Below are 12917 nucleotides of genomic sequence, written 5' to 3'. Positions count from 1 at the left end.
ATAACCATGGCTAGGGTAGATAACCAAAAAACAAAGGAGAGAGTGACAGGACCATGGAAGCCACAGTAAGCTGCAAAGGTGGTTCTCACCATCACCAAGGAGACAACCTTCGCCTGTAAGGCCCCAGTGGTTAAACTAGGAAGTACAGTAATGAATGTATGCCATGGCAATCCTGCCCAAGAGCCAAAAAAAAAAAAAAAAAAAATCCCAGCGTCGTCGAGTTGATTCCGACTCATAGCGACCCTATAGGACGGAGTAGAACTGCCTCATAGAGTTTCCAAGAAGCTCCTGGTGGATTCGAACTGCCAAGCCTTTGGTTAGCAGCCGTAGCACTTAACCGCTACGCTACCAGGGTTTCCAAGAGCAAATTTCAGCCACAGTAGAAATCACCCCAGATTCTACTTGACACCTCCCTACCCCCACCTACCACTCCACTTTACCTCTTTGGTATTGTGAGCCTGCAGTGCCCGCTCCCATTTCTTCTTATTACTGCTCAGTAGCTCCTGTCGTTCTACCTCATATGCTTTCTGCAACCAAGGAGGAATAAGGATCTAATGTCAGTTTGGATTAGGCAAGTCTCACCAGTATCAAAGGACTCTTAGATAATAGCGTAAGTGCCATGTCACCAACTACATGAGGTCAAATTCAAATGCAGGTTTGCAAAGTTTCAAGTGATCAAATGGCTATGGAATTTAGGTTTTATGAAGTCTACAATTCACGTACATTTAGAGAGGAAATGTGCTAGCAGCCCTGTGGCTTAGTCAATATCAGATACAGGGAGGGAGCTGGAGGAAGGTCACTGACACTTGTTGGCAGTCACAGGGAAAATCCCGATATGTACATTCAACCATGATTAGGAGCAGTGGAGTGCCATGGTTGGGGTTCCCATGAAGTCAAAATGGCATGCCACTCACAATGGGAGGCTATAGGAATCCAGAGAAAGATGCCCCCACCCTCTGGCTATCCTCTCTCTTGGAAAGATCGAAGCCTCATCTCAATCTTTAACATTTCATTCATATTCAAAGTACTGATTCCTGAACCCTGTTTGACACATCCTTTTCCCACCCCCTCCCATGCCTGACTGCCATAAATAAATAAATGGCTCACATATGCCATATGGTTATAGAGTACTAATCTCCCTCCTCTCCTCCCCATCCCCTTTACCCTGTCTAACTTTCTTTCAAAGCACTTATTACCACCTGTCAAGCTATATATTTAGTGATTTATTGTCTAGCTGCCTCCTACTAGCCTATAGAATATAGGCCCCAGGGATCAGGGACTTTGTTTTTTTCATGGCTTTATCCTGAGCCCCTGGAACAGCATCTGGGATATAGTAGTCACCAGGTGAATATCTGGTGAATGGGTGAGTAAATGAATGAAACCCTAGAACAGAGACAAAAATCAGAGGACTAAAACATCTGGGACCCTTGTTGGATTCGTAGGACAGAACCAACCCTCCTCCCAAGCACAGAAAATAGTCTTCTTGCACCCCATTACCTCAATGTGAGAGAGCTCCTGACGAAAGGTTTTCATTACATTCTTCACTTGCTCTTCCATCCTCTCCAGGAGCAGGCAGATGTCATCTGCCTGTTTCTTCAAATCCTTCACATACTGGTCATCCTTTGTTTTTAACTCCTAGAAAAGAACATGTAAAAGGTTGGTCACTAACCAAGACAGAGCAGGAAATGCCAAGGACATTCCACCTGTGCCTTCCTCATCAGAAACTGGGAACACTAGGAATGAAAGCCATACAACGTGAAAGTGGCTTCAGGGTAGCCTGAGAAGGCCTGGAAGAGAAGTGGATGGAGGGAATGGGGAGTCTGCGCAAAACTCTAGACAAGCTGCACGGGGCGGTGGGGAGGCGGGCAAACTCCTCAATTACTATTTGCTAGAAATTGCCCTGCAATCTTTCAGAAAGCCTAAGATGTCCCAGCTGGGCAAAAAATGTGCAGGTGCCAACACAAGTTGGTCTAAGTTGCAGACTAAGTTCCATTCTTAGAGAAAAATGTAAACATCTGAAACAGCATTTGCTATGAAAGTATCTCTATTAAAAATGATTGCCACTGAGTTGGTTCCAACTCAGAGCTACCCTATAGGACAGGGTAGAACTGCCCTGTAGGGTTTCCGAGGAGCAGCTGGTGGATTTGAACTGCCAACCTTTTGGTTAGCTCTTAACTACTGTGCCACCAGGGCTCTATTAAGTAGCCAATAATTCTAAAATTTCTCAAAGCTTTTTCTTCCAATTAAAAGTTTATCACTTGAGGTATGCAGCATTCTGAGTTGTGAAGCAAGGCCTCCACATTTTTCCATTCAGAAAATGCAAACCAATAACCCAGTTAAATCCCCAGCCAGATCCCACATGACTGGGATTCAGCGGTCAGGGCCTCTTGCCTGCTGTAACTCGCTAATAAGCTTGTTCTTGTCTTCTATCAGCCCAGCACAATGCAGTTGCTGGGTGTTGAGCATGTCCCACAGGTCCTGCGCGATTTTCTTCTGTTTGCCCTCTTCCCACTTTGCAGTGATTTCATCAAACTTGTCCTGGCTGGTCTTAACTTCATTCTCCAGCTTCTCAAGTCTGCAAATACAAACATGTTAGCCATGCCAGCACAGGTGGAGATGCCAGGACTCTGGATGTCACCTTCCAATAAAGCAGACAGGTTGTCTAGTGTCTATAATACATCACCCAGGCACCCATGCACTGCCTTCAGACATACCCACCCAAAACCAGACCAGACACTGAGAAATCTTTTAGTTTAATGCTTGACTATAAGTAACTGAGACCAAATAGACAAAGTAACACATAGCAAAAACAGATCAACATTAAGGAGAGTAGATGGACGGCTGGATGAATGGATGGACAGATAGACAGACAGGTAGATCAAGTCAATTGTAATTAAACACCTGGTCACTGGAGTCATATAGCTTGTGTTGAAGTCCTGACTTTGCTACTTACTGACTCTCAACCTTAGGCAAGTTGCATAGCCTCTGCAAGCCTCATTTTCTCATCTGTAAAATGGATAGGAGGTCAGAAGTATCTACCTTCATATGGTTGTTGTCAAGACTGAATGAGATAATGCACAGCACAGGTGTCCAGCACAATAATAACCTAGCAAACATTACTTGCATTATTAGCTCACATGAAGCAACGTGACTTCAAGTGTCTAGCCGTTATTCTCCCAAATTATTAGTAAATGACCAGCGGAATGTACAAATAGGGAAAATCCACCATTTGTAATGGAAAATAGGGATGGCTTTTCCAGAAATCCTTAAGAAACTCTGTGGTGGAGTATACTGAGGGTGGGACTGCGTTGAAGGAAGCATTATGGTTGAGACATGAGGCCTTGTCTGAGAACAGTGACTAGGACATGTGCCATAGATTCTCCCCTGATTTTAACAGACTATAATTCATGAGATTGTCTCCAAAGAAGACCACCAACAGAGGCCACGATTTAAACACCCTGTGCATCTCTTCTCTCCTTCTCTTCCCCATCCCTCATCCCACCTTCCAAGCTAGAGCACATAAACCTGTGGCCATTGAGTCGATTCTGACTCAAAGCAACCCTACAGGACAGAGTAATACTGCCCCATAGGGTTTCCAAGGCTGTAATCTTTATGGAAGCAGACTGCCATATCTTTCTCCCATGGAGCAGCTGTTGGGCTTGAACCACTGACATTTCCGTTAGCAGCTGAGCACTACCACTGTGCCACCAGGGCTTTTTCACTAGAGCACATAGTACATATTATAATTTAATTGATTTTTTTTTTATTTCAAGAAATGAGAAACAGTCATCAAGTCACTGTTCCAAAACACACATTAACTCTGCCACTTAAAACCTGAAATTTTCAGAAGAGAAATTAGATAACTGGGAGCTCCTAAAAATCAAATACTTATGCTCATCCAAATACTTCATCAAAAGAGTAAAAAGGTTACCTACAGACTGGGAAAATGTTTTTGGCTATGACAATTCCGATCAGCATCTGATTTCTAAAATCTACATAATACTGCAAAAACTCAACTACAAAAAGACAAATAACCCAATTAAAAAATGGGCAAAGGATATGAACAGGCACTTCACCAAAGAAGACATTCAGGCAGCTAACAGATACATGAGGAAATGTTTACAATCATTAGCCATTAGAGAAATGCAAATCAACTACAATGAGATATCATCTCACCCCAACAAAGCTGGCATTAATCCAAAAAACACAAAATAATAAATATTGGAGAAGATGTGGAGAGACTGAAACACATATGCTGCTGTTGGGAATGTAAAATGGTACAACTACTTTGGAACTCAATGTGGCACTTCCTTAAAAAACTAGAAATAGAACTATCATACGATCCAGCAATCCCACTCCATGGAATATATCCTAGAGAAATAAGAGCCCTCGCATGAACAGATATATGCACACCCATGTTCACTGCAGTACTGTTTACAATAGTAAAAAGATGGAAGCAACCATGATGCCCATCAATGGATGAATGGATAAATAAATTATGGTATATTAACATAATGGAATTCTACACAACGATTAAGAACAATGATGAATCCATGAAACATCTCATAACATGGAGGAATCTGGAAGGCATTATGCTGAGTGAAATTAATAAGTCGCAAAAGGGCAAATATTGTATGAGACCACTATTGTAAGAACTCAAGAAAAAGTTAAAACACAGAAGAAAATATTCTTTGATGGTTATGAGGGTGGGGCAGGAGGGAGGGAGAGGGGTACTCACTAATTAGATAGTAGACAAGAACTACTATAGGTGAAGGGAAAGACAACACACGAAACAGGAGAGGTCAGCACAACTGGACTAAACAAAAAGCAAAGAAGTTTCCTGAATACAACAGAACACTTCATAGGCCACAGTAGCAGGGACAGGGGTCTGGAGTTCATGGTTTCAGGCGACATCTAGGTCAACCAGCATAAGAAAGTGTATTAAGAAAACATTCTGCACCCCACTTTGGTGAGTGGCGTCTGGGGTCTTAAACACTAGCAAGTGGCCATCTAAGATGCATCAGCTGGTCTCAACTCACCTGGATCAAAGGAGAATGAAGAACATAAAAAACATAAGGTAAAGATGACCCCAAGAGACAGAAAAGCCCACATAAACCAGAGACTACATCAGACTGAGACCAGAAGAACTAGATGGTGCCTGGCTACAACCACTGACTGCCCTGAAAGGGAACACAACAGCGAATCCCTGATGGAGCAGGAGAACAGTTGGGTACAGAGCTCAAATTCCCATAAAAAGACCAGACTTAATGTTCTGAATGAGACTGGAGGGATCCTGAGGGTCATGGTCCCTGGACCCTCTGTTAGCCCAAGACTGGAACCATTCCCGAAGCCAACTCTTCAGCTAGGGATTGGACTGTTTTATAAGACAGAAAACGACACTGGTGAGGAGTGAGCTTCTTGGCTCAAGCAGACACATGAGACTATGTAGGCAGCTCCTCTCTGAAGGCGAGATGAGAAGGCAGAGAGGGACAGAAGCTGGTTGAATGGGCTTGGGGAATACAGTGTGGAGAGGAGGAATGTGCTGTCTTATTACGGGGAGAGCAGCTAGAAGAACATAGCAAGGTGTGTATAACTTTTTGTCTGAGAGACTGACTTGATTTGAAAACTTTCACTTAAAGCACAATAAATTCTAAAAAAAAAATAAAACTGAAATTGTCTTTATTGCTATAGAATGAACCCCACCTCCTCAGCATGACATTTGGGGCTTTCACAGCTGGCCCTGCTGGGGAGCAGTCAGTTCAGTTCCCAGTGATGCCCAGGACAGGCCGTGGGAAGCTTCAAAAGTAAAGTTACCAGTTATACATAGGAAAATATGGTAAAGGGAACTACTTACGCTGCAGAACTAGAAATATTGTTAAAATTGTACATGTAAGTATATGCTGAGGTTGAGAAGAGCTAAAATAGTCATGCAGGTTGCTCTTCTAATTGTACTATATTTGAGAAATTGAAGAACAATGCATTAAGAAAAATTTAAAAAAAGAAATTGAAGAACAAATCAAGAATTTAAATGAGGCCCTCTGCTCCTGCTAATATCAGTCCACCTCTGTGTGCAAGCTAAAGGAGTTTAATTCTCCTAAGTTTACAGGAGCCCTGGTAGTGCAGTAGTTAAGCACTGTTAATCAAAAGGTTGGTGGTTCAAACCCACCCAGCAGCCCCTTGGCAGAAAGACCTGGCGATCTGCTTCTGTGAAGATTACAGCCTAGGAAACCCTATGGGGTGGTTCTGATCTGTCACATAGGGTTGCTATGAGTCAGAATTGACTCGATGGAACCCAACAACAACAAGGAGTTTACACCTCCCTGTTGGGCAACCTGAGACCTGGGCAGACGGGTGTGTCACGCAGTCTGCTTGTCAAGGACTGGAACCGAGGGCTTGACTTGGGTTCCTATTATCCCTCTGACCCTATATCTTTCTAGGTATGACTTCTTTTAATATTTTAATATGCTACTACATTTGTACATGATACCAAGATGTTTGTGGGTTTGGTCATTCTGATCACTTTAAACCCAGGACAGCCCAGTCTACCTACTCAGCTTTATCTCTTTCCTCCCACCACCACCCACCCCCATACACCCTTCATTATCATGCCCTTCCCAAACACATCATGTGATCTCATGCCTCTGTTCAAGCTGTGCCCTTTGCCTAAAATGCCCACTCCTCAAACTCCTATTCATCCTTTATGGCCCAACTCAAACATCCCTTGCCTGGGAAGTTTTCTCTAATCTCTCCAGAAAGAATTAAAGGATTCCTCATATGTATTTCCACAGCTCTTTACACAAACCGTCATTTTAAAACATATCACGGTAGGTGTTCCCATGTCTATCTCCTCAGCTGGACTGTAATGTGTAAGAGCAGAGGCCATGTTTCATTCCTCCTTATATCCATAGAGCTTGCACATATCAGGAATGTAATACTTGCAGAAAGGAGGGAGGGAGGGAGGAAGGGAGAGAGGGAGGTCTCATGAGGGGCAGGAAGACAATTCTACGAAATTAAGTTTGGCAGAGCCACTTCCAATGGTTCTGGAGAATGTAGGGGCCCAAAACTTCACGAACGCCGGGCTGCAGAGCAGTGGGCTCCTTACCTCTGACGCTTTATCTCCTCTTCTTCCACTCTGCGTTGGATCTCTCTGATATCTGTAGCCACCTGGATATTTGTCACCAACTCGGTGCCACAGAGCAGCAGTTTAGCCAATTTCTGAACAAATAAGAATTTGTAAAGTCAGAATACTTTTTAACAGAATTTATAGAGTTAGAAACATTTTGCACTGTTGCATGTAGCTTTTCTATCCAACTGAGCAGGAATTAACAGCTACCTTAAGGCTTCCTCTCTTTCCCCCCAGGCATGGCTCACAGTAGGTACTCAAAACATTTTATTGAATACGTGAATAAACTTTTGATATCTGAGCTTTACAGTGCAAAGAACTTTGCTTTAATAGCCCTCCTTCTTTCTTTCTTTTTTTATTGTGCTTTAGGTGAAAGTTTACAGCTCAAGTTAATTTCTCATACAAAAATTTATGCACATATTGTTATGTGACATTAGTTGCAATCCCTATAATGTGACAGCATACCCCTCCTTCCCACCCCAGGTTTCCTGTGTCCATTCAACCAGTTCCTGTCACTTCCTGCCTTCTCATCCTGTCTCTAGACAGGAGCCACCCCACTTGGTCTCGTGTATCTGCTTGAACTAAGAAGCACACTCTTCTCAAGTATTATTTTATGTTTATAGTCCAATCTAATCTTTGTCTGAAGAGTAGGCTTTGGGAATGGTTTTAGTTCTGGGTTGACAGAGCATCCAGGGGCTGCGGTGTCCGGGGTTCCTCCAGTCTCAGTCAGGCCATTAAGTCTGGTCTTTTTATATGAATTTGAGTTTCCTCCATGCTTTTCTCCTGCTCCACCAAGGACTCTCTGTTGTGTTCCCTGTCAGGACAGTTACAGTGGTCGCTGGGCACCATTTAGCTCTTCTGGTCTCAGGCTGATGGAGTCTCTGGTTTACGTGGCCCTTTTGTCTCTTGGGCTAATAATTTTCCTTGTGTCTTTGGTGTTCTTCATTCTCCTTTGCTTCAAGTGGATTGGGACCAATTGACACATCTTCGATGGCCACTCGCAAGCTTTTAAGACTCCAGACACCACTCATCAAAGTGGGATGCAGAACATTTTCTTAATAAACTTTGTTATGCCAATTGACCTAGATGCCCCCTGAAGCCATGGTCCCCAGCTACTCTGTCCCTCAAAGTGTTTGGTTGTGTTCAGGAAACTTAGCTTTTGCTTTAGTCCAGTTGTGCTAACTAAAGACTTTTAAGCCCTGGTGGCACAATGGTTAAGAGCTCGGCTACTAACCAAAAGGTCGGCAGTTCAGATCCACCAGCCATTCCTTGGAAACCCTATGGGGCAGTTCTACTCTGTCCTACAGGGCTGCCATGAGTTGGAATTAACTTGACAGCAAAGGGTTTTGATTAAGACTTTCAAGAGCAGCATTTTTAGCAAACTTTTTCTATCAGAACAAGGCTCCACCTTACACAGTACACACAAAAAATAAATTCTAGGTATATTATAAACCTAAATGTAAATGATAGGAAAATAAAGCCTCCAGAACAAAACATAAAAGAGTATCTTCATAAACCTGGAGTAGACAAGGGACACAAAAAGAACCACCTTTTCTAAAAAGCTAAGAAAGTGCAGGGCCAAGGACAGGAGCCCCTCTGCCAAGGTCTCAGGGCAGTACTGGCCAGCAATACCATGGTATTGAGGAAGGTAGCAAGGTAGAATTTTTTTTGTACACATTTTTCCTCAGTGCCAAAGCTTTTCATGACTAAAGTCCTAAGTTAAGGGAAACATGAAAAGTTGCTAATGAAAACAACATTATCAGGCGGGGCCAAGATGGCGGAGTAGTTAGCAAAAACAACATTATCTCTTTGGTTTTACACTCAGTTAAAGGGAACTCAGGATGAAATGTGTATCAGTATTTTCAAGACTCTAATATCACTTTTCTCCTACATAGAAATACTCAGAGATTACTGACCCATTAGATGAAGAAACCTGAGTTCAAAGACGTGACATGAATCACCTAGTCCACAGTAAGAGACAGAGCTAGAACAAGAACCCACATCAGCCCACTACACTACACTACCTTATCCCTGACACGCTGCAGGAAAAGTTCTTCAGTTATTTCTATGTCTCAGTATGCTCTCTAATAATATTTCAGTGACTCAAGCACTTTTCTCTCAGTAAGTACACTTCAGTTTCTGCTAGAAATTATCTCCCTCTCCGCCGCCTTTATAAATTCCACCTATTTTTCTAGGACTCAGCTCCAGTAGCACTTCCTCCGTATAACCTTCCCTGACCAGGCCAACCTGGTGAGCTCTTTGCCATATCTCAGTTCCTACACTTAAATCTCATAACACTGTCTATGTATTTCGTTTAGTAGTTAATTTGATGCAGCATTTTTCCAGTTCTGGCTTGCTATTTTGAACTGCTGTTTATTCCTCCTGCACCTGTTGTTCCCAGTGCTTCATTAAATATCCCAGGAGCCCTGTCATTGCCACAGGACAGCAATCAATGATTTTCTTTTCAATGTTTATTGAGTACGAGCCATGTGCTACCCCACAGCTCAAAAAAAAAATGCAGAGAAGACACAGGATGAGGTCTTTACTCTCACAGAGCTTAAAATTTCACTGGGTAGACTGCATGTACACATATCTGAAAAGTCATACAAGGCAGAAAACGATCTAGAATGAAACAAATGGCACGGTCAAGAAGTATTAGATACACGGATAAAAGGAATTCAGGGTGGGCAGAGGAAGATCCAAGGAGAAGTCAGGATTGAAATGGTCTTAAAGATAGGAAGGTAACCTGATGAAAGAAAGGGACAAAACAGAAAAGAAGAGGAGAAGAGGGAAGCGGGGAAGGGGGCTTTGGCATTCCAGATGAGGAGAACAACTACCATCAAAAGCACAGAGCAGGGATGAACAAGGCTCTCGTGGAGATGAGTGAGTGGATTAGCCCAGCCAAAATGGAAGACTCAAACTAGGTAACAACAGGAGATACAACTGGGAAGTTAAGATGGGAATAGACTACAAAAAGCCTAAAAAGTTTGGATTTTATCCTATGAATAAAGAATAACATTAAAAGCATATGAGAAAAAAAAAACTGTATGAGCAGAGAAGAGACAGCATAAATATAAGACTATGTCATAAGAAATTTCACTCCTAAAGAGCCATCAAAATGGGAAAGAGTTGAATTCAGTTCTGCCTAGGGACAGGAAAACGTGATGTATGGTCTCATTGAAGCCATGGTGTCACACTTGGCTCTCTGGTCTGACAGCATTAACCCATCTGCTACCCAGTTCATACCAGTCTGCTTTCTTCTTTCTGTTTGTAGCTCTTGCTTTGGTCTTCCTCACTCTCCTTTTTCCCATCTAAACATTCTCCAAGAGCTTCCCTGAGATAGAAAAAGGCAGAGAAACTGAAGTTATTTCTAGTACTTAAATTCTGTACTCCAAGGTACCATAGTACTTCACACAATATACAAAAATACATTCCATGTGGATAAAATTTAAGTATTAAAAAAATTACAATCATAAAAACACTAGAAATAAATACAAAAGCATAGGAAACCAAGACCAGAAAAAAAGATTGAAAGATTTTACTTTCTGACAGTTTAAAATTTCTAAACACTAAAAAACATCATAAGGTTGAAAGTCAAGGGACAAATTGGTAAAAGATACTTGATAAAATATTGCTCTCCATGTTTGGGGTCTTAAAAGCCTGTGAACAGCCATCTAGGATACTCCACTGGTTTCACCCCTTTGGGAGCAAGGAAGGCTGAAAAAAACTAAACGTAAGGGAAAGATTAGTCCAAAGGACTAATGGACCACATCTACTATGGCCTCCACCAGACTGAGTTCAGTACAACTAGATAGTGCCCAGCTACTACCACTGACTGTTGTGATAGGGATCACAGTAGGGTGTCCCAAACAGAGCTGGAGAAAAATGTAGAACAAAATTCTAACTCAAAAAGAAAGACCAGACTTCCTGGCCTGACAGAAACTGGAGACACACTTTCAGCTCAGTAATGAAGTCACTCCTGAAATTCATCCTTCAGCCAAAGATTGGACAGGCCCATAAAACAAAACGAGACTAAAGGGGCACGTCAGCCTAGGGGCAAGGACAAGAAGGCAGGAGGGGACAGGAAAGCTGGTAACGGAATCCAAGATTGAGAAAAGAGAGTGTTGACATGTTGTAGGTTGTTAACCAACGTCACAAAACAATATGTGTACTAACTGTTTAATGGGAAACTAGTTTGATCTGAAAATCTTCATCTAAAGCACAATAAAAAAAAAAATACATTGCTATCCATAAAAATAACCAATACAAAAAAAAAGCCAAAATGCCAAACAGAAAAATTGGCAAAGGATGTGAACAGGGAGTTTACAAAGAAATACAAACGGCAAATAGATATTTGAAAATGCATTCAACTTCACTTATAATCAGAAATATGAAATTGAAAATCCAATGAGGTATCATTATTCTATCAGACTAGAAAAAATCTAAGAAGTTGATAATACCAGGTATGGGCCAAGGATGTGGGTGCCCAGCTACTCTTACTCCACAGGTGGAAATCTGAAGTATAACAACCTGTCTGAAAGGCAATTTGGTAAGATTTATCAAAGCCTTAAATGTGCCTCCCCTTTGACCCAACAATCCTACCTTCAGGAATTTTCTACTGAAAGATTACACAAGTACACAAGAATGATTACTACAGCACTGACTATACTAGCAAGAACATGGTAACATTTTACAGACATATCAATAGCTGACTGTTTAAATAAGCTATGGGACAATAACTGCATATTGTGTAGCCTATAAGAAGAATATAAATATCTTTAGGCATGGGAAGTTGTCAACATTTAAAAGGAGCCAGTTGTAGAACAGTATGTAGAGTATAAAACAATTTGTCTTTTAAATACAGGCTTTTTTTTTTATATATATGCATGGAAACCCTGGTGGCATGGTGGTTAAGTGCTACAGCTGCTAACCAAAGGGTCGGCAGTTCGAATCCGCCAGGCGCTCCTTGGAAACTCTATGGGGCAGTTCTACTCTGTTCTATAGGGTGGCTATGAGTCGGAATTGACTCAACGGCACTGGGTTTGGTTTGGTTTTTTTGGTATATATGCATAGAAAAAAATCTAGAAGGATATACGAGAAACAGATAACAGTAGTTATTTAAGGAAAGAGAAGGAATTGCTGAGGACTTCTATTTTCTACTTGATATATTTTTGTATTGCATGAATTTTACAAATAGCTGTATTTTTGAAGGAAAAAAAAACCAGAAAATAAGACCAAAGGCAGGGGTAGATAAAGTTCCAGACTACAGACTTCTTTGGAGGAGACATGGGGACATGCATGACCCCTTCAATCCCCACTACGGTTACATCATGGAGATCCCACTCTACTCTGGCACACAATGGCCATGAGGGACTCCCACTATTGCCTTAAAAAAATTAGTTTCTCTGGGCCCCAGCCATTATCTTATGACTTCAACATCTACAGTGAAACAAGAAGGTCCCTTTATCTCATTCCTTGGCTTTTTCTAACATTGGCTTCGATCTCCACTCCCTTTGTTCAAAGTCCAGCACAGCCTTACAAAGTGTTACACCATCTTTGAGTTACCACCCCCCACTTCCAATCTAATCAAAATTCTTTTTTCTTGTCATTTTATCACTTCTCTATGCTTATTGAACCTGCCCTTTGTCCTTACTAAGAAAACCAGCCATTCATTTTACTCAGTTCTTTAGACCTTTCCAGGCTAATGGTGTTTTCTCATCACCACCCAAAATGCACTCATTCCTCCATGTCCTACTTTGACCACCAATTAATTACCAACTTTATCTAAATAATC

At 41.8% G+C, this 12917-nt stretch overlaps 1 protein-coding gene across 1 annotated transcript in view; it reads right to left on the bottom strand.

Annotated features, from left to right (window-relative positions):
- Positions 1 to 12917, bottom strand: part of DRC1 (dynein regulatory complex subunit 1) — a 66888-nt gene that overhangs the window by 40013 nt on the left and 13958 nt on the right. Inside the window, exons 2-6 of the mRNA XM_064294762.1 lie at positions 10370 to 10457; positions 7103 to 7215; positions 2392 to 2575; positions 1498 to 1635; positions 441 to 527 (exon numbers count right to left, since the gene is read on the bottom strand). Coding sequence (XP_064150832.1) covers positions 441 to 527; positions 1498 to 1635; positions 2392 to 2575; positions 7103 to 7215; positions 10370 to 10457 — 610 coding nt within the window. The remainder of the gene's footprint in view (positions 1 to 440; positions 528 to 1497; positions 1636 to 2391; positions 2576 to 7102; positions 7216 to 10369; positions 10458 to 12917) is intronic.

This window comes from Loxodonta africana, chromosome 12 (assembly GCF_030014295.1).
Source record: "Loxodonta africana isolate mLoxAfr1 chromosome 12, mLoxAfr1.hap2, whole genome shotgun sequence".
Taxonomy (NCBI): Eukaryota; Metazoa; Chordata; class Mammalia; order Proboscidea; family Elephantidae; genus Loxodonta; species Loxodonta africana.
Note: the sequence above shows the minus strand (reverse complement) of the source record. Positions and strands in the feature narration are given on the sequence as shown.